Source organism: Myotis yumanensis, unplaced genomic scaffold (assembly GCF_028538775.1).
Source record: "Myotis yumanensis isolate MYYU_CA2020_CCGP unplaced genomic scaffold, mMyoYum1.0.hap1 SCAF_10, whole genome shotgun sequence".
NCBI classification, from domain to species: Eukaryota; Metazoa; Chordata; class Mammalia; order Chiroptera; family Vespertilionidae; genus Myotis; species Myotis yumanensis.
The window spans coordinates 5,904,654-5,930,001 of NW_027223761.1; the positions used below are offsets into that span (position 1 = coordinate 5,904,654).

At 59.1% G+C, this 25,348-nt stretch overlaps 3 protein-coding genes across 3 annotated transcripts; 2 read left to right on the forward strand and 1 right to left on the reverse strand.

The window, feature by feature from the left end:
- Positions 1-261: 261 nt before the first annotated feature.
- CNIH2 (cornichon family AMPA receptor auxiliary protein 2) lies at positions 262-6,475 on the forward strand. Its single transcript, XM_070426444.1, has 6 exons — positions 262-592; positions 4,505-4,573; positions 5,003-5,050; positions 5,292-5,404; positions 5,504-5,647; positions 5,836-6,475. The coding sequence occupies exons 1-6, from the start codon at positions 512-514 to the stop codon at positions 5,861-5,863; spliced, it is 483 nt and encodes a 160-aa protein (XP_070282545.1). The 5' UTR covers positions 262-511; the 3' UTR covers positions 5,864-6,475.
- A 607-nt stretch (positions 6,476-7,082) lies between these two features.
- YIF1A (Yip1 interacting factor homolog A, membrane trafficking protein) lies at positions 7,083-11,083 on the reverse strand. The gene is made up of 8 exons (XM_070427565.1): positions 10,885-11,083; positions 10,092-10,303; positions 9,821-9,925; positions 9,623-9,701; positions 8,203-8,260; positions 7,926-8,081; positions 7,378-7,471; positions 7,083-7,285 (listed from the first exon to the last, which is right to left on the reverse strand). The coding sequence occupies exons 1-8, from the start codon at positions 10,913-10,915 to the stop codon at positions 7,139-7,141; spliced, it is 882 nt and encodes a 293-aa protein (XP_070283666.1). The 5' UTR covers positions 10,916-11,083; the 3' UTR covers positions 7,083-7,138.
- A 2,211-nt stretch (positions 11,084-13,294) lies between these two features.
- On the forward strand, positions 13,295-18,036 carry TMEM151A (transmembrane protein 151A). The gene is made up of 2 exons (XM_070426445.1): positions 13,295-13,518; positions 15,701-18,036. Exons 1-2 carry the CDS (start codon positions 13,444-13,446, stop codon positions 17,030-17,032), a joined length of 1,407 nt encoding a protein of 468 aa, XP_070282546.1. The 5' UTR covers positions 13,295-13,443; the 3' UTR covers positions 17,033-18,036.
- The last annotated feature ends 7,312 nt before the right edge of the window (positions 18,037-25,348 follow it).

The following is a 25,348-nucleotide window of genomic DNA, read 5'->3' on the forward strand; positions in this document are numbered from 1 at the left end:
TGGCCGGTGGGTGAGAGCAGGGGGTGAGTGCTGGGCCGGTGAACCACCTAGTCAGACCGGTGGGTCTGTTGTCTGACACCTGGGCAGGTGGAGGGGCGCCTGTGCCAGAGATGGGCGTCCCGCCTACGTGTCACTGAGGTTGGGGTGGGCGGTGGCACTCGGACCAGGTCGCACTAGCGGCTGGGCTCACGGAGACCTGGCCCCGCCCGAGGCCGCTGGCACGGCGGCCCCGCCCCCGGCTCCGCCCCGCCGGCTTCGCGGGCTGGAGAGAGGGAGCCGCGGGCGAGGGATCGCAGGATGAGCGATCGGGGCCCGGGCAGTCGGCAGCGGACGCGCCGCCCGAGCCCACCGGCCCGCGGCCCCGGCCCCGGCCACGCCGCCAGCATCCCCCAAGCCCGTGCCCGAGCCCTGCGGGCCATGCCCGGCCGGCCCTAAGCGCGGGCCGGGGGGCGTCCCCTTGCGCCCGGGCCCCGCGCTGGCGCCCCCCGGGCCGCCGCCCGGCGCGGGGGCCATGGCGTTCACCTTCGCCGCGTTCTGCTACATGCTCACCCTGGTGCTGTGCGCCTCCCTCATCTTCTTTGTCATCTGGCACGTAAGGCCCGGCTGGGGTTGGGGGCGGGGTGGGGGCAAGGGGCGCACGGAGCGGGAGGGGACCAGAAGGATGGATGGTCTCAGGGCCCAGGGAAACTTGGAGATTCCTCTCGGCTCTCCCCCACCGGCCGGCTGCTGTTGGCCCCCATTAATACCCCTCTGGTCGGCTTCCCTTCCCAGGGAGGCCCCCCTTCCTCCGCCGCCCCCGCCTCTCTGACTCCCTTCCCCTGTCCCAAGCAGCCTTGGAGTGTGGGGTGAGATTCTGGGGTTCTTGCTTCTTTCTCCCCCCACTACGATCACCATCCAGGTGCCCCCATTTCCGTCGGTCTGCTTGCTCCCCCCCCCCCCCCCCCACCCCATTGTGGGTTTTTCCAGCCTGAGTGATGGAGCCGGTTGCTATGGCAACTGCATCTGTTTACAGGACCCACAGATTGCAGAGCCCATTAACCCTTTTTCTTCCCATCCCCCTCCTGACCCAGCAGCGATTGCCTCTAAGCAGCCCCAGAGACCTGGCCACCACCACCAGCTCACCTTGGGTTTCCCTACCCCTCCTGTCAGGGCTTCCCTCCCCACCTCCCCACCCCCCCCACCCCCCGCCCCCAGGTCTCCTCCCCACTTTCCAGCTTCCCTCTTCTTCCTGCCCCCGCGTTCCTCTTTGTCTGCTGTTCCCTCTGGTTTGTCTGTCACTGTGGCCTGGCCTCACACCTGGCCCTTGAGAATCTCCATTTCTCATTTCTTTATCCTGATCACCTTGCCTTAGAGAGGTTCCCTCTCCCCTGTTCTCTCTCTGGGCCCTCCTGGTGGTGCCCCTGCCTGGCTCCCTTTCTCTCACCACAGAACCATCAACCAGCCTTTCAGCTCATTGTTCGGGGCCTTTAGCGCTCCCCCCACCCCTTGCTGCCTTCCCTCCTCCTCTGTCCCTCCTCAGCCCCCATCACACAGCCAACCTATCTCGGCCCTGGCCCACTCAGCTCTGCTGGCACTTCCAGGACACACTCCCTGATCTTTTTTTCCTCTGGGGGGTCACCCTTACCCCCCTCAAGCCCTTCCCTGTCCCCCCTTCCTTCTCACTTCTTCCGCATTGTCTCACCTGCCTTTTTCCTGGTTTCCCCACTTCCTTTTCCTGGGATTTGCTGCCTGCCTGCTCCGTGGTCCTCCCCAGCTCTTGACCAGCCTCCCTTCACCATCCCCTGCCGCCCCCACTGCCTGTCTCCTTTGTATCAGGACTCTGTGGACTCGAACTCTCTCTGCTGTGTAAGGAGTGAGCTCTCTTAGGCACCTTCACACACACACACACACACACACACACACACACACGCACACACACCCCATCTCCAGCCCTCTCTCTCCCTGGCTTTGTCTTTCTCTCTGGGCCTCTCAGTTGCTTTTTCCTTTCCCTCCCCCTTTCTCTGTTCTCTTCCCCTCTCTCTATCCCCCGGGGTCCATCTTGATCTCTCTGAGTCCCCTATTTCATCTGGGCCTTGGACAGTGCTATGGGGTAGGAGCAGGAGGACTGGTTCCTGAGGACTGGAAGGAATTGAGACTGGGAACTCAGAGCTAACCAGCTCCTGGGAGAAAGGCTCCTTGAATTCAAGAAGCCCCTTTCTGGGCCCCTCCCTACCCAGAGGCCTCCCACAGTCCCTATGGGGGGTCACCCCTTAGTCCCTGTCCTTAGGGGGTCCTCAGAGAAGTCATCCATCCAACTAACGTGTGTCCGTGCTTCCTGAGAACCAGCTCTGGGTGGCTTTGGGAAAGTCAAGGATGAATAAGACTCAGGCTTTGCCCTTGTGGGGTTCCCAAGCTGGGAGAAAGGCCCAAGCTTTCTCAACAAATATTTATTGAGCACCTACTACATGTCAGGCACTGTGTTGGCTCAACTATCTTGCTGGGCGATCTTAGTAAAGATCCCTCATTCTGAGTTTGTTTCTTCGTCGGTAAAATGGGCTTGTGGTGTGTACATTGCAGTGCCCAGAGCAGGGCCTGCTCAGGGGGTGCGGTGGGGACAAGAGGTCTGGTCCTACATCCAAATTGGTAAGAATTAGAACCTTTCAGGGCAGGACCCCAGATCCCACCCCACAGCCTGAGCCCAAGCCCACTTGGTTGCTAGGCAACCCTGATGGTGAGTGACGCGTGTCAGCTGTCACCGTGGGGGATTGTTTGTTCCAGGGGACTGAGTCAGCGCCAGGCAGTCTGGGGGGTAGGAGGCGAGACACCCGCCTCCTGCTGATGGTACCCGCTCTGGGGCAGGCAGACAGCACCCTCCACTCCCTGCTGGACCCTGTTGCTGTGCCTGGCAGGCAGGTGGCTGCCCAGAGTCAACAGGGAGTTGGGGGTGCTGCTCCAGATGGAGAACAGGAAGCCCATGTTCTCTCCCTCCCAGCCGTCTGGGGTCTGGGCTGGTAGGGCGTGGTAGGCCTGCTGTCTCATCTTAGGGCTGCTGCTGGGGGGGTGGTAACCCCAGAAGGCTTCTCCCATGCCAATTCTCCCAAGGTCTGTCCCACCATCCCCTCAAACACCTGCCCCCCCGCAAGTTTCCCATCCCAGTGAGGATACTGCCCCACCAGGTGCCCTAACACACAAAGGCACCTTGGGCTCCTCTGCCTCTGCTCCGATGCTATTCACGCTCTCTGGAGTCTGGCTTTTACAGAGCTCTGGGATCCATCCACACCTCTACATCCCACTGCACTCCCTTCACTCAGGTCACCATCAGCACCAAACACTCTTTTAACAGTCCCCTCATTGGTCTGTTCTGAGTATGATAAGGTGGTTAAGGATTTTACTCTAGAGTCTGAATTAGAATCCTGGCTTGCCACTAACTAGCTGTGTGGTCTTGGACTAGTCCAGCGGTTCTCAACCTGTGGGTCGCGACCCCTGAAAATATATCCTGCATGTCAGATATTTACATTATGATTCATAACAGTAGCAACATTACAGTTATGAAGTAGCATCAAAAATAATTTTATGGTTGGGGGTCACCACAACATGAGGAACTGTATTAAAGGGTCGCGGCATTAGGAAGGTTGAGAACCACTGGTCACTTCTCTGTTTCCTCGTTTGCAAAATGGAAATAATAGCTACATCATCGGGTTGTTGCAAGCATTAATGAGTTCACAAACATAAAGCCGGCTGGCCTAGAGTAAGCATCATGTACATCTTGGCTGAAACTGTTAACCAGTTTGTAACTCCTGCTCCATCAATTCTACGTCATCAACTTGGCTCCCCCCTCTGCTGAATTATATCCCTCAAATGGCTCCCATTACTTGTTTGTTCAAGTCCAAACATCTGGTCCAGCCTCACAGAGCACCCATGGCTGACGGCTGATCTCTCCAGCCCATCTTTCCCCAGTTTCTTCTTCCCACTCACCTCACACTTTCATTCTAGCCCCATGGAATCTGCAACTTCCAGAATATTCTTTCAGCCCTTTGCCTTTGAACCTGCAGTTCCTACTGCTCTGACTGCCCCCCACCCCCACCCCATTTGTTCACCAGACAAACACTGGAGTCCAGCCGGAACCCTGCATCACCCCCACACTGGGTCAGGCACCCACTTCAGGTTCTCCCTGTGCCCTGCAGCCCGATTACCCTGGAATGCAGTCACAGTTCTCCCAGGCCTGGGGCTCCCCCAGGGCAGGAGGGGTGTCGCAGGCCTCGGGGGACCCAGTGCTTGGCACAGGGCTCGGCAGAGAAGACACCACCTCAGGGTGTTTTGGAGGGAAGCATCATGGACATGGCCTGTATTGGCATCACTAGGGCTCCATTCCAGGCTCGTGTGACCTTGGGCCAGACCCTGCCCTTCCCTGAGCCTGTTTCTCCATCTGGTCTGGCCCCCATGTATGAGTTACTGTCCCACAGAAGGACGGGTGGGGGGCCATACCTGCTGCTCCAACCCTGACAGGCACACACCCCTCCCCCAGATCATAGCCTTTGATGAGCTGCGGACCGACTTTAAGAACCCCATCGACCAGGGGAACCCAGCGCGGGCAGTAAGTGATACATGTGCTGTGCCGAGGTGTGTCCGTCCGTCTGTCTTTCCATCTGTTGTGGGCTAAGTGGGGTGGGGGACGGGAAGACGGGTGTGTGTGTGCGGAGGGAGGAGGACCCGTGGCTTTGCCCCTTCTTCTGTCTGTCCCCACCCCAGGTGAAAACACCCGGCGCGGGCTCAGGGCTCGGGTTCCTCCTGGTGGGGCAGCCGTTGCCAAGCTCTGGGCCGTTGCCGTGGTGATGCGGGTGAAAGTCCCTCCATGGTGACGGTTGCCATGGGGATGGTGTGGCTGCTTTCCTGCCGAGACTGCTCTGGTGCCCCCTGGCGGCCACATGCAGGGCGGTGCAGGAGCCCGGGAGGGTGGCGGGCTCCTCCAATACCTGCTCCTCCACCACCCCAATCCCCATCACGGCTTTTTCCTCCCCTACAGCGCGAGCGTTTAAAAAACATCGAACGCATCTGCTGCCTCCTGAGGAAGGTCAGTGTCAGGGCTGGAGGCAGGAGGCTCCTAGCCCAGCTCAGCCCCTTCTGTGACCTTCCTCCTCTGGAGCCTGTCTGATCTGCTCAGCCACCGGGGAGGGAATGGGAGGCTAGAGGCCCTTTTAGTTCCCAGAGATCATGGTGGGTGGGCAGTTCCCAAACCCCAGTTCCCCTCCGTGCCCTTGAAGCTTGGGTTTGTCCTGGCACCAGGCCACTGACCTCTCCCCTTCACTCCCCAGCTGGTGGTCCCAGAGTACTCCATCCACGGCCTCTTCTGTCTGATGTTTCTGTGTGCAGCCGAGTGGGTGACCCTGGGCCTCAACATCCCCCTCCTCTTCTACCACCTCTGGAGGTGAGGGAAGCAGCTGCCCCGGGGAGGGTGCGATGGGGGCGCCGGGCAGATGGGGGCGGGAGCCTGGATGGTGGGCACTCAGGGCCCTCCCTCGCCCAGGTACTTCCACCGCCCTGCGGATGGCTCTGAGGTCATGTATGATGCAGTCTCCATCATGAATGCCGACATCCTCAACTACTGCCAGAAGGAGTCCTGGTGCAAACTCGCCTTCTACCTGCTCTCCTTCTTCTATTATCTGTACAGGTGAGGCCCTGCCCACAGAAGTCAGGGAAGGGGTGCTCCAGGCACCATGCCCTCAACCCCAGGAGTGGTTGGGCTCCTAGTTCCTGCCCTTTGCCCTGGAGGACTGAGAGCAAGCCAGGGTGTGGCAGGGTGGGCAGCCAGCAGCTGGGCCTGCTCAGGTCTCTGCTTACCGCCTCGTCTCCCCACAGTATGGTTTATACGCTGGTGAGTTTCTAAGGGGGAAGCCGGCCAGGGAGCGAGCCCAGAACGGACCGGACGCCTGTGCACCCCCAGCCCTGCTCCTCGGCCGCAGTGGCCTCAGCCCTGAGGAGGGAAGGGGCACTGGTGCCCCCAGCCTCCTCTCCACCCCCCAAACTGCTGCTGCGGGGACCTCCCGCCTTCAGAGCCCACTCCCCTTGGACTAGGGCTGGGCAGAGCTCTAAATAGGGGCAGGAGCTCCTCTGCCAGCCTGTGGGCATGGCGGTCAGTCTTGGAAGGGGCGGAACCTCCGGCCTTGTCCAACTTTGGGAAGGACTTGGGGCCCTGCCAAGGGGCAGGGCTTGACCCTGGAAGTTCTGGGCCACCCCCCTCAACCCCACCCTGAGGCTCCCCCTGCAGGTGGGGGGGTACCCACACCCAGAATGAGCAGGCTCAGCAGGGGGGCAGTCCCACTCCTAGCCTGCCCTCTTCCCTTCCCCAGGCTCTCTCTTCAGACTCCTTCCTGTCCCCATTTGCCCCAACCCAGCCCATTTGTCTCTTGGACCTATTTTCTATGTTGCCTGGAGGAGTCCGGCACCCCCTCCCCGGCCATTTGTGACAAAATATGAATAAACTACTGCAAACACCTGGGCCCCAGTTCTGCTCCTGAAAGGCTCCAAGAGATGGGGCAAAGAGACTATAGGAGGAACATCCATGAGCTACACCCTCAGCATAGCTAGGCTTGTGCACCAGCCCACAGACCCCTCTGGGGACCCCCTCAGATGGACCAGAGGCCTTTGAGGTGTCCCTGGCAGCTGTCCCCTTCCATCATCACGTTCCCAGACATAAACAGCTGTTCCTAATGAAACCCTTCCACTTGCCTTACAAGGAAGTATCAAGGTCACTAACCCAGGAAGCCCTCCCTGGGGTCCCCCTTCTTCTAGACCAATGGTTCTCAACCTTGGCTGCACATTAGAATCACCTGGGAATCTTTTGAAAATCCTGATTTCTGGGCCTCATCCTCTGGAAATTCTGTTTCTTTGTTACTAATGTGGCCTCACCCCATAACAAAGAAACAGAATTTCCGGAGGATGAGGCCCAGAAATCAGGATTTTCAAAAGATTCCCAGGTGATTCTAATGTGCAGCCAAGGTTGAGAACCACTGTTCTAGACAGTCCCAAACCTGTTCCCCTGGACACTGCAAAGGTGCCAGCAACCACCCCCCACCTCAGGCCCCAGAAACAAGGGTCAAACAAAATCAAGGAAATCAAATCTTTAATGTATGGAAAAATCAATGCCAGTGGGGGCCAGGGGTCACCGGACCAGGTGGAAGGTCAGCCAGTATATGATGAGGGGCTGGAAGGCTGCAGCTCCCAGAGTCAGGTAGAGCTGGAGACGCTGCCGAGGGGCCGGGGCCCCCATGCTGTCGGGGCCCAGGGCTGCTGTTCGCAAAGAGCGCACCTGGAAGAAAGGAGAGCTGCAGCTGACGGGCGGAGGAGGGCTCATCCCCAGCTCCAACCTGGGGAAGACGGGGCGGGGGCAGCCAGACTCACGATGAAGTACATGAGTGCAGACGACGTCCAGGCCAGCGCCACGTAGTAGCCATCGCTGCCAAAGAGCAGCCCCGTGAGCACACTGAGGATCATCCTGCAAGGCCAGGGTGGGGAGCAGGCTGGAGACCCCACAAGGGTCCAGGCCTGAGACTGGCCCCACCAGCCAGGGCCCAGAGCCCAACGTAGACCCCACCCACCACCACCAGGACTTTTTACCCCCCGTCTGTCCCCACAGGGACCTAGACTCAGTATGAATCCTGAAGGCCCAGGACTCAGCCCAGGACCTGGATCTGAGACCTCCTTCACTGCCCCAGCTCCAGCCCCTCTCCCCTGTGCTCCCATGGTGACTGACTGTACATTTCCCCCGACAACACTACCCGTTCCTGAAGCGACTGCTGGAAACAGTCTCTCTAATAGAGGAGACAGAGGCGGAGAGGGGCAGGGGCACGTCCAGGGTCACTGTTCCAGGCTACGGCTGTGCAGGCCAGGAACCCAGGGCCCAGAGCCCTCCCCAAGGCCAGCCTCCCGCTGGGCTCCCAGGTGCTCACCCGACATATTTGTAGCCGCTGTAGGCCAACAGGTGGAAGGTGCTCAGGTCGCTGCGAACGGTGGCCAGGTAGACGCCCAGGAGCAGGGCCAGCACCTCTAGCACGACCCACACCAGAGCTGTGCTTGCGCACAGGCCCAGCACCTCTGGGGAGAACCTGTGGCCAGGGGGGCGGGGGAAGGTGTGAGACTGGGGGCTGGGAGTGGGCTTGGGACCTGGCACAGATCCCCTAGGCTGCTGTGGAGAAGAGCAGGAATGGGGAGGGGGTTGGCACTGACCTTTTCTGAATGCCCAGTGCCATCCCAGCCAGCAGTACATAGGTGATGAAGGCCATTGCTGCCAAGAGCCAGAGAGATGCCATCAGCCTGGTTTCCTCAACCAGAGCCCTCCCCAGCGAGGCATTTGAGGCCACTGACACCCCTACCTCCCCCTCATACCTCCTTCCCTGCACACCCCACCTTGACAACTTTCACACTCAGCGCCCCGGTACCCTGCTTGGGATGCCTTTCCCAGCTCAGCCCATTCCCCCCGTGTAAATGCCACCTGATCCTTTTCTCAGGACCACCAAGCCACCTGCCTCTCTGTCCCTGTGCTAGGAAACTCACCAAAGTTTCCTGCTGTGTCTCAGAAACATCACTGGTCAAGGCTATTGCTCATCCTTGACCCACAGGCAGGGGTCAAACTGATCTCAGGAGAAACTATAGGACCAAAGTGCAGGTTGGATGGACTAACCAGGCTGTCCCTGGGTCCAGGCCGTGGGGATGACCTCACTGCAGCCGGTTCTAAGTCTGGACATTGGTGCCAGCTACAGCTCTGGCCACCCTGCCCAGGTAGAGCTCCACGTTTAACTGTTTTCACAAAAGCGCAGAGCCAGTGGGAGCCGGGCTTTCACAGCTTTACTAGTAACTCATGGGTCCTGTCCTCTGCCCGCCTGAAGCACCAGAACTGATGTGTCCACCAGAGGGCAGTGTTTGGGATCAGGAAACCAGTTCTCCCACCTGCAAGATACTCAAGTCTCTGAGCTTGGCTTCTCCATGTAACATGAGAGTGGAGTTCCCGCCTTACTCGGTGGTCCCGAGAGGGAAATGGAATGAAGGACGGAAGAAGAACCCATGTCCCTTCTCGGGCCCTGGGCGGGCTGGCTGGTGGGGCACTCTCACAGAACAGGAGTCAGATGTAGAGTCTGCCAGCCACAGCCAAGTGTGGGCAGCCTGACCTGTGCCATGTGGACGGGAAGTTTGGGAACTGAGAAGGGAGGGGACTTTTGGGCAGGCCTTGGGGACAGTAATAATGATGATAACAGCTACTAGTTGCTGTATGCTTCCTACGGGCCAGGTGCTGTGCTGAGTGCACACCTCACTGAGCCTCCACCACAAGCCTTGGTGGTGGGCACTGGTGTTACTTTCGTTTTACAGGAGAGTGAGAGTAGCCAGGAGGAGGTCTAAATCCAAGGCTCCAGGCTGGGGAGGCACACAGTCCGAGTCAGGAGGCAGGAAGGTGTCACAGGGGTGTGCCCTGAGGTCGCTGAGGGCATACCCCGGAAGCTCCTTCCTGGCCACTCGGCTGTCTACCTGGTATTTCATGACTGCCACACACAAAAGCCCCAAGAGCAGACGCTGAATCAACACATGACTCTCTCCTCGTTGGTGCCGCAAGACACAAGTCCCCTCACATCCCCCCGCCCAGGTCAAGACTCACTGGGAATATAGAGGTCAGGGGCGTTGAGGTCTTGTCTCGGGGGCAGAGGGACATCACGACTGTACTGCACTTCCCAATTCTGGCAATGGCAGCAGCAGCCCAGTCGAGAGGAAAAGACAAGAGAGGAAAGAAGGGGTTGAGGTGTGGGGGCCAGACTCCGGAGCTGGATGAGGGAGGCAAGGGGACCTGCCAGCTCACCTGGTGTGTGTAGGGGAAGACCAGGAGCCCTAGCTTCTTGGCCACATAGGCTGTGTCCACAGCGAAAAAGTACTTGAGTTTGTTGACAGACACAAAGCGGTGCAGCTGGGAGGGAAGAGAGAGGAGGCTGTGGGCACAGGGCACTCGGACCTCAGGGTACTCTTCCCGTGTGCTGCTTCCCCGAGGGGTGCTGGGAGGGTCAGGCGGGATTCCGTGATGCCCCAGCCTTGGCCAGAGATCCTGCCACCCTTGCCCTGGGGGAGCACCACACCTCCTTGTGCACAATGTCCTTCCCATGGGATGCGATGGAACTGCCATAGGCCATAGCCACGTTGGCCACTGGGTCCCCAAGCAAGTGGTTGACATTGAAGGCCACGTCGGCTCCTGGGGCTGGGTATCCCCCTGGCTGGATGGAGTAACCACCGCTTGTGTCATCGAAGAGGGGAGGGGGGTCCGGAGCTGCCCGGGTCCGGTGCTTGGAGCCTGTGGGTTTGTAGGTAGCAGAGGAGGTGTCAGGAATACCCAGCATGAGCCCAAACCGCCATCCCTTCCCCAGGGGTTCTTCTCAGAGGCGCTAAATGTAGGCAAAGAAAGAGCTGGGGCAGTGCCTGGACGCGGCTGCCCACCTCGGGGTTCCCGGGGGCCTTCTCCAGGGAAGTGATCTCCGAACAGCCTTGGACAGTGAGAAGCTTGCTAGGCGGAGAAGACAATGGCAAGGGCATCTCCAAATGAAAAAGGTGGGAAAGGCGACGGCTGGGCACCCGAAGACCCTGGGCAATGGTGGGGGACCCAGCAGGGTCATGACAGGGAAAGGCAGTTCCGGAGGCGGCCCCGTTCGTGCCCGGGTCCGGCACGGGGATCCCAGCTGTGCCGTCACTGCCCCATCGCAAGATCGGCCGAGAGGGCGAAGTCCAGGACGCGTTGTCGAGTGGAGCTGGGCAGGAACCCTAATGACACCCGCCACCCCGGGCAGCGGTCAGGCCGCCCCCTTCCCTCGGGGTGAGAGGGCCGTGCCGCCGACCCTCCGGAGGCAGGTCGGGCCGCGCCCCGCCCGCCCCACGCACCGTGAGCTCCGTAGCCGGAGTGATAAGCCATGGCCGCGACGCTCGCTCTCCCGGAGGGCCCGCTGCGCTGCCTCGTGGGCACGAATACTAATGAGGCAGCTGCTCCGCTCCCGGAGCCCCGACCAGAGTTACAGAGCAGCCCGACACGTCCCCGGGCTGTGCGACCGCAGCCGCCATGTCCGCAGCGTCATCGTGAGCCACCTGCCATTGGCCCTTCGGCGATGGCGGCCCGTCCCTCCGCTCTCCCAATTGGCTGCTGCCAATCCGTCGCCGAAGCGGATTCGGCAGCGGTCGACTTCCGGGAGGGGCGGAAAGCGGAGCAATTCGAGGTGCTCTCGGATTGGATAGTGGATTTGCTGGTTCGGCCGGAGCAGCCAATAGGCAAGTTGCTGTAGAAGGGTGTTGAGAGTTACTTCCGCGCTTGCGCAGTGGGCACTTGATGCTAGTCCTGCCACGACTACACCTGGCGGACACCCGGCGTAGACCGGCTGCGGCCGGGGTCCGGGGACGGAGTTCCACTCGCCGCACCTACTCCAGGAGGGAAGGGCTCTGGGGCTCTGGCCAAGCCCCGCCCTCTGGCCTTTTGCCCCTCGCTCTCATACTCCTTTCCTCCCCCGTCCCCCACACCCCGAGTCCTGGCGTGGAGCCCGGGCTGCCTGGGAGGTGTTGGTAGAAGGCCGGACCGGGCAGTGACAGCACAGCCCAGCGAGTCGGAGATGCTGACTCCTCCTCCAGCCTCCCACCCCTTTTTCTGCGCGGGTGCTGTCCGTCGTCGGGTGCTGAAATGGTCTACCGCCACTGACGCCATCCTGCAGACCCCGGCCGGCCGGGGGCCTGCTGCTGGAAGGTCCTGGGCTCTCGATCCACACCAACACCATTACACAGATTGAAAAACTGAGGTCCCGAGATTGGATGGTATAGTTGGGACAGGATCCTGACCAGGACTGTTCTGTGGTACAGCCTGTTGGGGGATGGAGATGTGCTGCTGTTGAAACACCTGAGTCATTGCTGGCCCTGCGGTCATCTCTAAGTGAGACCCCCCCACCCCCAAGCCTCACTCGTGACCCCCGGACCTCCTTCTCCCCACCCAGTTTCTGAGCACTCAGCCTCCCCTGAGACAGTCCTCAGGCACCACTTTCTAGAGAGCAAGATCGGGTCCTCCGTGACTTCCCTCCAGTTAGCTTCCCAGTGTCCAGTTACACCAGGTGACTTTCCGGCCCACGTGGTCCAATCTCAGTGCCTTTGCCCAAAAGTCCCCTCCACCTGGGATGCCCTTCTCCCTCATATCCACTTGTCCAAAGTCTAGCTCTCCTTTAAGGTCAGGTCTACTTGTGTCTCTCAGAGAGACAAAGGGAAGAGAGGCCTAACCTGGCTTGGGGCGGAGACTGAAGGTCAAGTTCTAGGTTCCCTTTGGCTGCACCAGTTTGCGCTGCATGTAACTTCCATGAGGACATGGCTGGTGTCTTCTCCACTCCTGCCCTTGTCTTCACTGTGCCAAGCACAGTGCTTGCATATAGAAGACACCCAATAAACATCGGTGTCAATAAATAAATAATGAATGGATAGAACCCAGGGTCAGTCCTTCCTTCTCTCTACCATTTCAGTGACCTCAACTTTAAACGGGCAGGGGTGTTGAACCGAATGGCCTTTGAATTGCCCTTTGCGGGGGGGGGGGGGGGGGTGGACTACAAAACAAAACCTGCCTGCCTTGCAGCTCCCTATGTCCCACCCACCGACTGCCTAGCTTGGGGGCTTGGCCCAGATCCAGGGACAGGTGTGAAGGTCTGAGGCCCCTGAGGACCAGGGAGCAGGGCTGGAGCGACAGGGACCTGGGAGGAGTCCTCCCACGCAGCACAGGGGCCACCCCCTGAACCGTGTGGTGGATGTTTGTGCTTTGATGGAATCTAGCGCTCTTCCATCTGCATCGCTCCGGTGGGGAAAGTGAGGCTGCGGATGGAGAGCGCCCACCCAAGGTCACACCGCTGAGCGCCCTGAGTCAGCCTGCGCGGAGTGGAACCCAAGCCTCTGTCCAGCTAATCAGGCGCTACATCTGTCTCGGCTATAACTGCCTCCCTCCTACAAGCGAGGCTTCCCGGCTGGGTTCTGGGTGGACTCAGGCCTGCGCCTGCTCCTCAGAAGTAGACACCCACCTTCGCAATTCTCCTTCCTCATTTCACAGCGGGGGTCGGGGAGCGGGAGAAACTCGCCCCGAGAGCAAAGACTCGCCCAGGATCACCAGCGCCAGCGCGGCAGGAGGGGGACCCAGGCGTCGGTCCACCCAGCCTGGGCTTCTTGGGGGCTGGGGCAGCACCCGCGGTACCAGGCTCTGCTGGCGGCGCCGCCGGTGCCGTGGGGGCGGGGTCAGCGGAGGGCGGGGCGCCGGGCACCGAGGCCGCCAACGCCGCCGCCGCCGCTGCCACCGCGCGCTCGGGCGAGCTCGGTGCACTCCTTCCGCGGCCGCCGAGCCGAGCGGACGCCCTCCGGGGCGAGCGGCAGCCCTCCGTGCTCCCCTATCATGCCCGGGGCCCGGGCCCTGGTCGCCCAAGCAGCCAGGACACCATGCCCGAGGGCGGCGGTGGCGATGGCGGGGAGGTGCCTGCACTCATCACGGACGGCGAGCCGCTGCGGGAGGAGGTATGGGCTCTGAGTGGTGGGGAGCCGGAGCCGGGTCGGAGCGGGGAAAGGGGGGCAAGGGAAGGGGCGGATCCCGGGACAGGGGCTGAGGTGGGAAGTCCTGAGCCCCTGGGGACAATGACGTCATTGGGGTAGCCTGCGCCCTGCGAGGGGTCGGAGCCTAGGGACCCGCGTGGGTGCAGGGGTGGGGCATCTGGGAAGGGATGTGGGGGGCGATTCCCGCCCCCTCGTCCCCTGTTCCAGCTTCCCCCTCCTGTGACGTCAGCGCCTGATCCCTCAGGTCCCCATTCCGCAGCGCTGCCCTCACCCCCAGGGCCCAGGGGTCAGGCCCCCAGCCTGTCCTGGCGGCTCACGAGGTGCCAGGCAGAGCCTGCAATGCAGCAGCAGTAGCAGGGACTTGGGGGGGGGGGATGTAGGGAAAAAGGTAGGGAGGAGGCCTCTGGTACCCCTGCTTCCTCACCCCGCTGTGAGGGCCTAGGCCTATCCTGCTGGCTGGGACCCCCAGGATGGCTCCTCTTCAGCCCGAGCTGGGAAGAGGACCTGCAGGGGCGTGGGGCCCAGGGCGGGGTGTGGGGGGATAAGTGGTGAGCGGGTCTATGTGTGTGGGGGTGAATGCAGTGTGCTTGTCGGTGTGTGAGTGCTGGTCCATACGCCCCACACCTTGGGTGGGACACAGGGACCCTAAAGTCAGGTGAGGTGTGATGGGCCGCTAGGCTTGGGTAAAGTGGTCATGTGTGAGTGCATGTGCGTGTCTTTTTGTGAGAAGCTCTCCTGTAGAGTCAGTCTGTGGGTGTGGGTGTCAGATTGCAGAAGGGGGTGGGGGTGGAGAATGTACTGTGGCCACGTGAGGGCCTGGTGTGTTCCTGGACTGCAGTGAATGTGTAACATGTATATGCATGCGTGTGTCCTGTGGTGTATGTGTGTCTGTACACCATGTAGTGGTGTGGGGGTAGGGGTGGTGCCCTGGGCACAGGTGAGGATCTGGTGTGTCTTGGATGAACAGGCAGCATACACACCTGCGGTGGGTGGGTGTGGGGTGGGATGTGTGCATGAGTGGGTGTGTGCATCGCTGGCCCTGCGGGTCAGGGTGGTGGTGTGCACCTGTGGGGGCTGATGCAGCGGGAGGGCAGGCCCTGGGCTGGGATGGGAGTGGTTCCTTTCCCCTTGGGCCTCTCAAGGCCTGCTGGGTTGGAGTGGAGAGGTGGCCCATTAACCCCACCTCTGCTGTTTCCACCAGACCACCTCTCCCCTTTCCCCTTTCCCCCTCCTCTCCCGACGGCCTCCCCTTTCTCTCTCCATAGGCACCTTGGGGATGAGGTGAATGACAGGCTGGCAGCCCTGCCAGGAAGGGTGGGCCAAACCTTCTGGGCCGGGGAGTGGCCCCTGCAGCCCAGCAGCTGTGTCCCACCCCCTCCTTCAGCACAGATGGGGAGTGGAGGCCGGCACTCCATCTGCTCCCCCCAGACTCACACCTCCCCGTTCCCAGCTCTTCCTCTTTCCGGTTTCCTTAAAAACCTGACCCAAGTCTCCTGCTGTCCCTAGTGGAACCAAAGGACCGGAGGGAGTCTCAGGGTGACAGTCATAATATTCATCCCCACGGCCAGACCCCGTGCTGAGCTCTTCACATGTATGATCTCATTGAATCCTCTCAACAACCCCAGTGCACAGATGAGGAAATTGAGGTGCAGAGAGCATGAGGGACCTGCCCAAGTCATACAGTGAGTGGTAGAGCCAGCACGGGGTCCTGGGCAGTCGGCTCCAGAGGGCCCCTGCCACCCTGGCCTCCCACACCACCAGGTCTGGGAACTGAGGCCCAGAGAAGGCAGGGATGTGACCACACCGCAAGTTTGGGGCAGAGCCGGGACCAGAACTCACTTTTCTCAATGGCCAGTTAGAGGTGCTTCCTTCTCTTGGCAGAGATGGGTCGTTTTGGCCTAGCTGCCCTTGACTGAGAACTGACCCTGCCCAGCGCAGATAGGCCTGGGTTTGAGTCCTGCAGCCCTACTGTGAGTTAGCTAGAAGGGTGAGCGGCCTGGAGTTTGTTATTCAACCTCTCAGAGCCTCGGTTTCCTCATCTGTAGAGTGGGCAGCACAGCACCACCCCCTCCACTGCGCCTGCGTGGAGTGGCAGGTGCCAGTGACAGCCGCCCTGACCTGGCCTCCCTCTCTGCCCGCCCTGCAGCAGCGGCCCCTGAAACAGTCCCTGGGAAGCTCCCTGTGCCGCGAGTCCCACTGGAAGTGCCTGCTCCTCACGCTGCTCATCCACTCCTGTGGCGCCGTGGTGGCCTGGTGTCGCCTGGCTACGGTGCCGCGGCTGGTCCTGGGGCCCGAGGCGGCCCTGGCCCGCGGGGCCGGGGCCCCGCCGCCCACCTACCCGGCCAGCCCCTGCTCGGATGGCTACCTGTACATCCCGCTGGCCTTCGTCTCCCTCCTCTACCTCCTCTACCTGGCCGAGTGCTGGCACTGCCACATGCGGGCGTGCCAGGCGCCGCGCACCGACGCGCACACGGTGCTGGCGCTGATCCGCCGGCTGCAGCAGGCGCCGCCCTGCGTCTGGTGGAAGGCCACCAGCTACCACTACGTGCGCCGCACCCGCCAGATCACCCGCTACCGCAACGGCGACGCCTACACCACCACGCAGGTCTACCACGAGCGCGCCGACAGCCGCACGGCGCGCGCCGAGTTCGACTACTCGGCGCACGGGGTGCGCGACGTGTCCAAGGAGCTGGTGGGGCTGGCGGAGCACGCGGCCACCCGCCTGCGCTTCACCAAGTGCTTCAGCTTCGGCAGCGCCGAGGCCGAGGCCTCGTACCTCACGCAGCGGGCCCGCTTCTTCGGCGCCAACGAGGGCCTGGACGACTACCTGGAGGCCCGCGAGGGCATGCACCTGAAGGACGTGGACTTCCGCGACTGCCTGCTGGTGTTCGCCGACCCGCGCCGCCCGCCCTGGTACGCGCGCGCCTGGGTCTTCTGGCTCGTGTCGGCCGCCACGCTGTCCTGGCCGCTGCGCGTGGTGGCGGCCTGCGGGACGGCGCACGTGCACTACCAGGTGGAGAAGCTGTTCGGCGCCGGCTCGCCCGCGCCCGGCGCCCCGCCCAGCGCGCCGCCCCTCTCCCGCGTGGCCACCGTGGACTTCACCGAGCTCGAGTGGCACATCTGCTCCAACCGGCAGCTGGTGCCCAGCTACTCGGAGGCCGTGGTCATGGGGGCCGGCGCGGGCGCCTACCTCCGCGGCTGCCAGCGCTGCCGCCGCTCCGTCAGCAGCAACTCGCTGCCCCCGGCCCGGCCCGGCGGGCCCCGCCTGCCGTTCAGCCGCAGCCGCCTCTCGCTGGGAGCCGGGGGCCGGGCCACGCCCGGGGTCTTCCGGAGCCTGAGCGGGGGGCCGCTGGGGCGCCGCGGGGACGACACCGAGCCCCTGGAAAGCCCCCCGTGCTATGAGGACGCCCTCTACCTCCCGGTGCTCATCGTCCACGGGGACAGCGGCTGCCAGGGGGACGGGCAGGGGGCCTTCTGAGACCCCTGGGCCCCGAAGCGGCCCCGCCCCCGCCCCGCCCCGCCGAGGGCCTCCAGGCCTGAGTGACTCCCAAACAGACCAGAACGCAGTGACCCCGGGGGCCTTTACGGGCTCCACCGAGGCTGAGTCTATACGAACTGTCCCAGCATGGCTCCTGCCCGCCACCACCGTGTCCCACCCCCTGCGATGGCAGACGATCTGTCTTGGGAGTCGTTCTGTCTGGGCAGGGGAGGAAGTTTCCAGAAAGCTGAAATGGAGGCGTCCTGGGGACAGCTGTGGCCTGCAGCACAGGGCCTCCTGCGGGTCCTCCCTGCGTGGCTGCGGCCACACTGGGAGCCCTAGAGCCACCCAGAGCACACATTGGTGGTTTGGGGCCATGCCCAGCTGGGCTGACATCCATGAAGCTGAAGAGCTGGTTACGATAGCACCACGGCCTTGGCCCTACAGCCACCCAAGGTCCCCACCCTCCACCCCTGACAGCCGCCCTCCTGCCCTCTGGCCTCTTGGGGCCAGTCCCTGATCAGACCCTGCAGCACAGCCCCTCTCCCGGGAGCCTGGTTCTTAGAGCACAGCCTTGCCCCTCCCTACCCCCCAGTTTCCCTGGGGTACTCACCCCACATCCAGCAACCCTATAACCCAAGGCTTCTCAGGGCCTTGAACCACATTCCCTGGCCCCTGCCCGCCCCCCCCCCCCCCCAAGTCCAGGTCTGCCTCTGTCAGCCACGCACACACCCTCTGGGCTTCTCTGCTCTTCATTTTCCTGGTGATCCACAGGGCCCAGGGCCACAGGGCATCCGAGGGGCCTCAGCCTGACACAGCCTCCTGGACGATGCCCTTGCTCTGCCGTGGAGGCCTCTGCTTCCCTGATCAGTGGGGCCTGGCCCAGGGGACACCCCTCTCCCAGGGAGGAAAGAGCAGTCCCTTCCCTTCCAACTGGGGCTTCCACCCCCTCTCAGGGGCTGGTGGGGGAGGGAGCAGACAGCGAAGATGCAGATAAAATAAAAGGTATAAAATGGAAGGTCTCATGTGCATTCCTGAGCAGTGGGTCCAAGGCCACCACTACCGGGGCCCTGGGCCAGCCTGGGCTCTGGGAGGGGATGCAGGGTTGAACTCCAGTGATCCCAGGAGCAGGGTAAACTGAGAGGGAATCTCCCCTCCCAGCCCGGGGCCTCTGAGACTCAGGTTTGAGTGGCTCTGAGCAGCTGACTCAGTCCACTGGTATCTGGGTCACTCCTAAGGCGTGGTCCAAGTGGTCCCTCTTGCAGTCCAGCGGGGCTTTCCATTCTGCTGCTGGGCGTGCTAAGGACTAAGGGAGTGGTGACTGGCCCCCGGAGTGGGGAGAAAGATCTATGGCCTGTGGCTCGAGCTCAGTGCCCTGGGGGAGTGGGCACTGAGCTGATTGGAGGACACAAAGCAGAAAGCAGCCAGCCCCAAAGCAGGGCTTGGGAACTGAAGACAGAACGGGGCTCAGGAAGAGCTTCGCCCACTGGTGGGGCTGGCGTGGTCCCTGGAAGTGGCATCTTCACACGGACAGCTGTGCGGGGTGTTTACGCTGCCAGGGTGCCAGGCTGAGGGGCACGTGTGGGTGGAATCCACCCTGTGGGCCACTCCTCCAGACCTGGCATGGCGCTGCATCCCCCCGGATAAGGGAACCTTTTTCTAACTCGTGCAAAGGCCCTGTAAGGACTCGTGGAGGCCCTGGAAGGGTGCCTAGAATGGGAGGGCTTCTCCCGGCACAGGCAGGGCAGGGGGTGTCCTGGGCAGTGGGACCCGCCTGCATAAAGGGCTGGGTGCAGGCCCTGAGGCGAGGCGAGATGAGGAGGTAAAAGCAAAGGACAGTGGAAGAGTTGGCTGAGGCCTTTGATACCAAATCCCGAAATTTGTGCTTAACCTGGGACAAACTGGAGCCATGAAGATGGCTGAGCAGGGGAGTGATAAGGTCAGGGCTGCATGTTCGGATTTTAGGCAAAAGTCTGGCTGCCCACTGGCCACATGGAAAGGATGGGGTTAGAGACCAGAGCAGCCGTGGGCAAACTACGGCCCTCGGGCCGGATCTGGCCCGTTTGAAATGAATAAAACTAAAAAAAAAAAAAAGACCGTACCCTTTGATGTTTACTTTGAATTTATATTAGTTCACACAAACACTCCATCCATGCTTTTGTTCCGGCCCTCCGGTCCAGTTTAAGAACCCATTGTGGCCCTCGAGTCAAAAAGTTTGCCCACCCCTGGACAAGAGCGTGCCCTGTGCATTGGCTCACTGCCTCACTTCTTTGGGAGGGAAGTCAACTCTTTGTAAAGAAGCGATGTAGACGGGAAACTCCATGGCACCCAAGCATTCAAGGAGGCTGAGAGGGCAGGGGTCCACGTACTGGCTCAGCTCCCCCGCGTGGGGAAGGTTTCCCTCTTCCGTTGCCTGCCCTCCCGCCACAGCCACCTAGCCACTACCCGTTCTCCTCTCCTCAAACACAGAACCCGGTTCTCCTTCAGATGGCAGCGAGCCCAGCTAAAAGGTGGGCCCTTGTCCTACCCGGTTTGGCTCAGTGGATAGAGCGTCAGCCTGCAACCTGAAAGGTCCCAGGTTTGATTCCGGTCAAGGGCACATGCCCGGGTTGTGGGCACGATCCCCACTGGGGGACTTGCAGGAGGCAGCTGATCGATGATTCTCTCTCATCATGGATGTTTCTATCTCTCTCTCCCTCTTCCTTCCTCTCTGAAATCAATAAATATATATTTAAAAATTTTTTTAAAAAGGTGGGCCTTTGCACCCTGCACAGCTGTATGTGTGCCAACATTTCTAGCCTTCCTTGCCCATATAGTGTGGCTTAATTTTAGCATATGAAATATAAACGGAATGTGTTACAAGGGATTTCTAAGAATTCTGCATTCAGTTGGAACTCGAGCAGCTATCTTGGATCAGGAGATGACCTTGAGAATTCTAGCCAAGTGCTGAGGCTAGCAGAGCATAACAATGTTCCCCCAAACGTAGTGGCTTAAAAAAAATTAATAATTATTATTGTCTCTCCTTGTTCCTGTGGGTCAAGAATTCAGAGAAAGCAAACAGGGATGGCTTATCTCTACCCCAAGACGTCTAGAGTCTCTGGCGAAAGACTGGAAAGCCAGGGCTGGGATCAACGTAAGGCTCCTTCACTCACACATCTGGCGGTTGATGCTGGCTGAGGGCTGAGGGCCTCTCTGGGGCTGGGGGCTGGAGCACTCACAGAGGCCTCTCCACCTGCTTGAGCTTTCTCATAACATGGTGGCTGAGTTCCAAGGACAGGTGTACCGATGGGGTGGGGGCTGTATGGCCCTTTATGATCTGGCCTCAGAAGTCACACACATCACTCTGCCCCTTTCTATTGGTCAAGGTTGTTATGAAGTTCCAAGTAGTTCCAAGGAAAGGGAACATAAGACCCCACCTCTTACAATGTCAACATCACATTGTAAGATTGGCATGTGGGATAGGAGATACACTAGTGGCATCTTCAACAACGCAATCAGTCGCTGGGCCAAATGCCTTTCCTAACTGACCAGTCTCTGCAGAGTGGTCTGCAAATGAATGCCAACCTTTTATGTTGCTGTTCGAGGGGGAACAGTGGTGGTGTGTCAGAGGGGGGACTGCAGGGGGTAGGGTGACCTGCTCTGGTCATTTTTTTGGGTGGAGCTCTCTGTGGTAGATTACATGGGGCCAGAAATTCTTTTTATTTGTTATTGATTTCAAATCAAGGAGGGGAAGGGAGAAGGAGAGAGAGAGAGAGAAAAATCAATGATCAGAATCATTGATTGGCTGTCTCTGGCACACCCTCCACTGGGGATTGAGCCTGCACCCCGACATGTGCCCTGACCGAGAATCGAATCCATGACCTCCTGGTTCATAGGTCAGCTACTTGAGCCACACCAGCTGGGCAGGGCCACAAATTCTTTGCAGCGCCTTCCCTCCAGCAGTGGAATCCCTTTCCTCAGTCTCTACATCTGGGCTGGCTTGAGACTTGCTGTGACCCACAGAATGTGGTGGGAGTGAGGCTGTGCAGCCGCAGGCTGGGCTGCAGCGGCCATGCAGCCTCCACCTGTGCTCCCCTGGCGCCTGAGACCAGCTGTGCAGATGGCCAGCCTCGCCTCCCGCCTGACCAGAGACCACACACAGGAGAACGGAGGCCCCCAGCCAAGAGCCAGCATCAGCTTCCAGACATGAGAGGGAGGCCGTTTGGACTTGCCACAGAGGACTGGGGCCCCAGGAGCCACCCCAGGTGCAACTAGCAGACAAACCACCACGTTGATTTTTTTTTAAATATATATATTTTATTGATTTTTTTATAGAGAGGAAGGGAGAGGGATAGAGAGGTAGAAATATCAATCAGCTGCCTCCTGCACACTCCCTACTGGGGATGTGCCTGCAACCAAGGTACATGCCCTTGACCGGAATCGAACCTGGGACCCTTCAGTCCGCAGGCCAACGCTCTATCCACTGAGCCAAACCGGTTAGGTCTCACCATGTTGATTCTTACACAACTTGCTGACGTTCAGAACGGCGGTGAGAAGTAAGAAATCCTTGTTTCACACTAAGTTTGGGGTGATTTGTTGTGTATATAATGCATAGCAGATGCAAGACCCTGGAGCCACGTCCACCTCACGCTGAGGGTCACTGGGCCTGAGGCTGACTACATCTGCCCCAAGGGGGAATTTCTGTCTCGAATCTCAGAGAGGCCGAAGTGTGCTAGCTTTCAGAAGTCGAGGTCACACTCCACAGGTCAGACGCATTTTTCCTCTCTTTGACCGCTGTTTTAAAACCTCATAAAATGAAAATGGCCAAAATAAAAATGCTAACTTCCTTTCAGTAGAGGAGCTTCAATTTAAGTGTTACAAAAGCACAATATGTTCTAAAAGACAGGAACAATGTGTTATAAAGGACTGCAATAGTATAAAGGCTAATATAGTAATAAAGAGCAAGTTCAAACCTCTGAAAAACCTTATAAAACCAACATATAATCATGCGGGAATTCAAGCAACAGGACATTTATGAAGCGAGGAGTCGGGGGCCTCTCTTGCACCTTTTGCTACTCGAAAGCAAGGGGCAGGGAGGGCTGGGTCTCCCCGGGTGAAGGTGGCAACGCTGGTAGTTTCTGGGATCCCCAGCCAGGGGCACAACGGAACCTCTCTATCTTCAACCTGGACCTCTGCTTTGAGCTCTGGGCACCCATTTACCTTCTCGAACAGTCCACTTGAGTAACCTCCGGACACTACAAACCACAGACCCGAAACAGCCCTTGTGGAGTTGCTGACGCATAATAGTGTCTCAATAAATCTTGGGATAAATGAGCAAAGTGACTATTATTTTAGTGGGCAGGGGCTTCCAGTGGCCTCCACTTGACCCCTTGCCCTGCCATAGCCCTTGTTCTCATGGGGATACGGGGCCCTGTGTGTGTCCAAAGTGTCCTAAGGGACGCACACAGGAGCCAGGCAAACAGGCTGCACTCTGTAAGCAAGTTCTGCAGGGGAGCACCTGCTAGGGCAGAAAACAAAATCTACTGTTTTATTATTTGCTTATTAGTGAGAGAAACTGCCACTTAAAAGCTGCCTGCCTCCCTGCCGGAGGGGCTCGGGGCTCCGTGGTTGAACATTGTCCTGTGCACCAAAAGGTTGTAGGTTCAATTCCTGGTCAGGGCACATACCTAGCTTTTGGGCTCGACCCCCAAGTCAGGGCATGCATGGAGGGCAACCGATGTTCACATTGACGTTTCTCTTCCCTCCCCAGCCCTGCTTCCTCTCTAAGCATGTCCTAGGACGAGTATAAGAAAACAAAGTTGCCGCCACTTTAAACCCAGCTGGTGGGTCTGTAGTTGGGAGCCTTCCCCTCCTCCTCAAGAGACAAAATTGCAGGCACACGGCCCACGGAAAGCCAGATGGATACTCCTTCCTTGGGATGTAAATTTTAGGCAAAGGCTCAAAGATTCTGAGAATGGCTGGGGACTAGCGTCTGGCAGTGGCCTGATCACGCGGGTCCAGAGACCCTGCTCCCACTTCCTAAGCTACCCCAGTTCTGCTTGTTTCCAGGTGTGACTTTCAGCCCACAGTTACCCACAACTCCCAACATCATTCCCTTTCGTTTGCTTGTAATCAAAGGACCCTGACTGGCTGGGCTCAAGGTGCCCCTGGGAGAAGAGCATCTGAGACCTCCCGTCCTTTCAAGGTTCAAAGTGATTAAACAGCCCCAGTGACTGCAGATTGAGATCAGACGGCAGCTAAGAACATCAGGGGCCCCTCAGGGAGGATGGCCACGGAGGAGAGGGATGGCTAGACACAAATTCAGCACCAGGGTCTCGGTGGTTCCAGGATGAAGACGAAAGCTGGAAACGCCGCCTGACTCAGCCCCTCGTCCCAGTGGTTGTGGCAGCCGTGGCAACACAGGCCCCTTCGCCGCCTGGCCTCACGGCAGGCATGGCAGTGTGTGAAACCAGCAGCAGTGGCAGCTCGCCCAGCGGTTTGGACTGCAGCACGAAGTGGCCAGTAATTTTCGAACGGCAGTTTCTCTCCCTAATAAACAAGCCAACAATAAAAAGTAGATGTTGCCGAAACCAGTTTGGCTCAGTGGATAGAGCGTCGGTCTGCGGACTGAAAGGTCCCAGGTTCGATTCCGGTCAAGGGCATGTACCTGGGTTGCGGGCACATCCCCAGTAGGAGATGTGCGGGAGGCAGCTGATCGATGTTTCTCTCCCATCGATGTTTCTAACTCTCTATCTCTCTCCCTTCCTCTCTGTAAAAAATCAATAAAATATATTTTAAAAAATAAATAAATAAATAAATAAATAAGTAGATGTTATCTTCTGTCCTACTGGGCGCTCCACGCGGGACCTGCTCGCTGTGGCTAGCAGGATTGCACGCCAATCTGCAACAGTTTTCCTGGTCCCTCAGTGTCGTCGGAGGAACGACGGCCCCAAATATGTCCACATTCTAATCCCCAGAACCTATGAATGTGTTATCTTACATGGAAAAAGGGACTTTGCAGATGTGATTAAAGTTAAGGACCTTGAAGTGGCTTATGCCCTTGACCAAAATCGAACCTGGGACCCTTCTGTCCCCAGACTGACGCTCTATTCACTGAGCCAAACCGGCTAGGCTCATTTTGATTTCAGTGTCCATCCTGTCACCAGCCTCCATGAGATGAACCTGGCAGTGAAGTGGAGAAGGGGAAGAGGAGGGCCAGAGGCATCACCAACCCGTACCTTCCTCACAGTCCTCTGAGTGTCCTCTGTCAGGACCCTGGTGGCTGACAAGAATCTTTGATGTCAGGCCCCATGCCCGGTGGGAAGCCCACAGGGACGCTGTGAAATACTGTAAACCTTTGAGAGAAACAGGATACAGAGCATCTGTCAGACAACTCCCGCTCCAGGCACTCCACAATTCCTTCTTTTCTTTTTTTAATATGTTTTTATTGATTTCAGAGAGAGGAAGGGAGAAGGAGAGAGAGAGAGAGATCACTGATCAGCTGCCGTCTGCACACCCCCTACTGGGGATCGAGCCCGAAACCAGGCATGTGCCCTGACCCAGAATCGAACCGTGACCTGGTTCGACACTCAACCACTGAGCCACACCTGCCGGGCTTCCCTTCACAATTTCAACTTTGGACGGCACTATCTTTCTTTGGATGATCTTTGTGAAGCTGGGTTTTGGGCAGCTGCCATGATAAAAAGTAAGTACCATAGGGAAGGTCAACATGGGACAGGAACGGCAGTGGTGATGCCCAATTCCGTTCCAAGTTTTGGGAAGTTGGTCGGTGCCCAACACATGCCCGATGAGCTAGTGACTGTGATTGAGAATAAAATAAAATATTTTTGTATCTTTCTATGTGTATAATTTTTTTCAAATGACTACCGAGTACTTATTATGTTGTTTGGTCCTAACTATTTATTCAATGGAACTGGGAGTCCAAAGGGGCCATGAAAAAACATCACTGAGACACTTAGGAGGCGGGAACGTTTGGGAACCTCTGCCCTAGGGACTTGCGGGCTTAGCCCGTCAGTTTCCTCTGATTGCACTTTCCCATGATCAATTTCTGGAGTCTGTCTTCAGGGCTCCCCAAGTGCCAGCGAAAGCAGAGGGCACTTCCTGCAACAGGTTCATGCAGCCACGCTGAAGGCCCGCAGTGGCTTCCAGCAGGAAACCTTGACTTTCTTCATAGACCAGTGGTTCTCAACCTTGGCTGCACATTAGAATGACCTGGGAATCTTTTTAAAATCCTGATTTCAGCCCTGACCGGTTTGGCTCAGTGGATAGAGTGTCAGCCTGCGGACTGAAAGGTCCCAGGTTTGATTCCGGTTAAGG

Coding starts and splice junctions, on each gene's coding strand:
- CNIH2 (XM_070426444.1), top strand. CDS start 512: ATGGCGTTCACCTTCGCCGCGTTCTGCTACATGCTCACCCTGGTGCTG. Junction 593..4,504: donor TCTTCTTTGTCATCTGGCAC/GTAAGGCCCGGC, acceptor CCCCTCCCCCAG/ATCATAGCCTTTGATGAGCT. Junction 5,405..5,503: donor CTCTTCTACCACCTCTGGAG/GTGAGGGAAGCA, acceptor TCCCTCGCCCAG/GTACTTCCACCGCCCTGCGG.
- YIF1A (XM_070427565.1), bottom strand. CDS start 10,915: ATGGCTTATCACTCCGGCTACGGAGCTCACG. Junction 10,304..10,884: donor CTCCGGCTACGGAGCTCACG/GTGCGTGGGGCG, acceptor ACAAACCCACAG/GCTCCAAGCACCGGACCCGG. Junction 9,926..10,091: donor AGGACATTGTGCACAAGGAG/GTGTGGTGCTCC, acceptor CTTCCCTCCCAG/CTGCACCGCTTTGTGTCTGT.
- TMEM151A (XM_070426445.1), top strand. CDS start 13,444: ATGCCCGAGGGCGGCGGTGGCGATGGCGGGGAGGTGCCTGCACTCATC. Junction 13,519..15,700: donor GCGAGCCGCTGCGGGAGGAG/GTATGGGCTCTG, acceptor CCCGCCCTGCAG/CAGCGGCCCCTGAAACAGTC.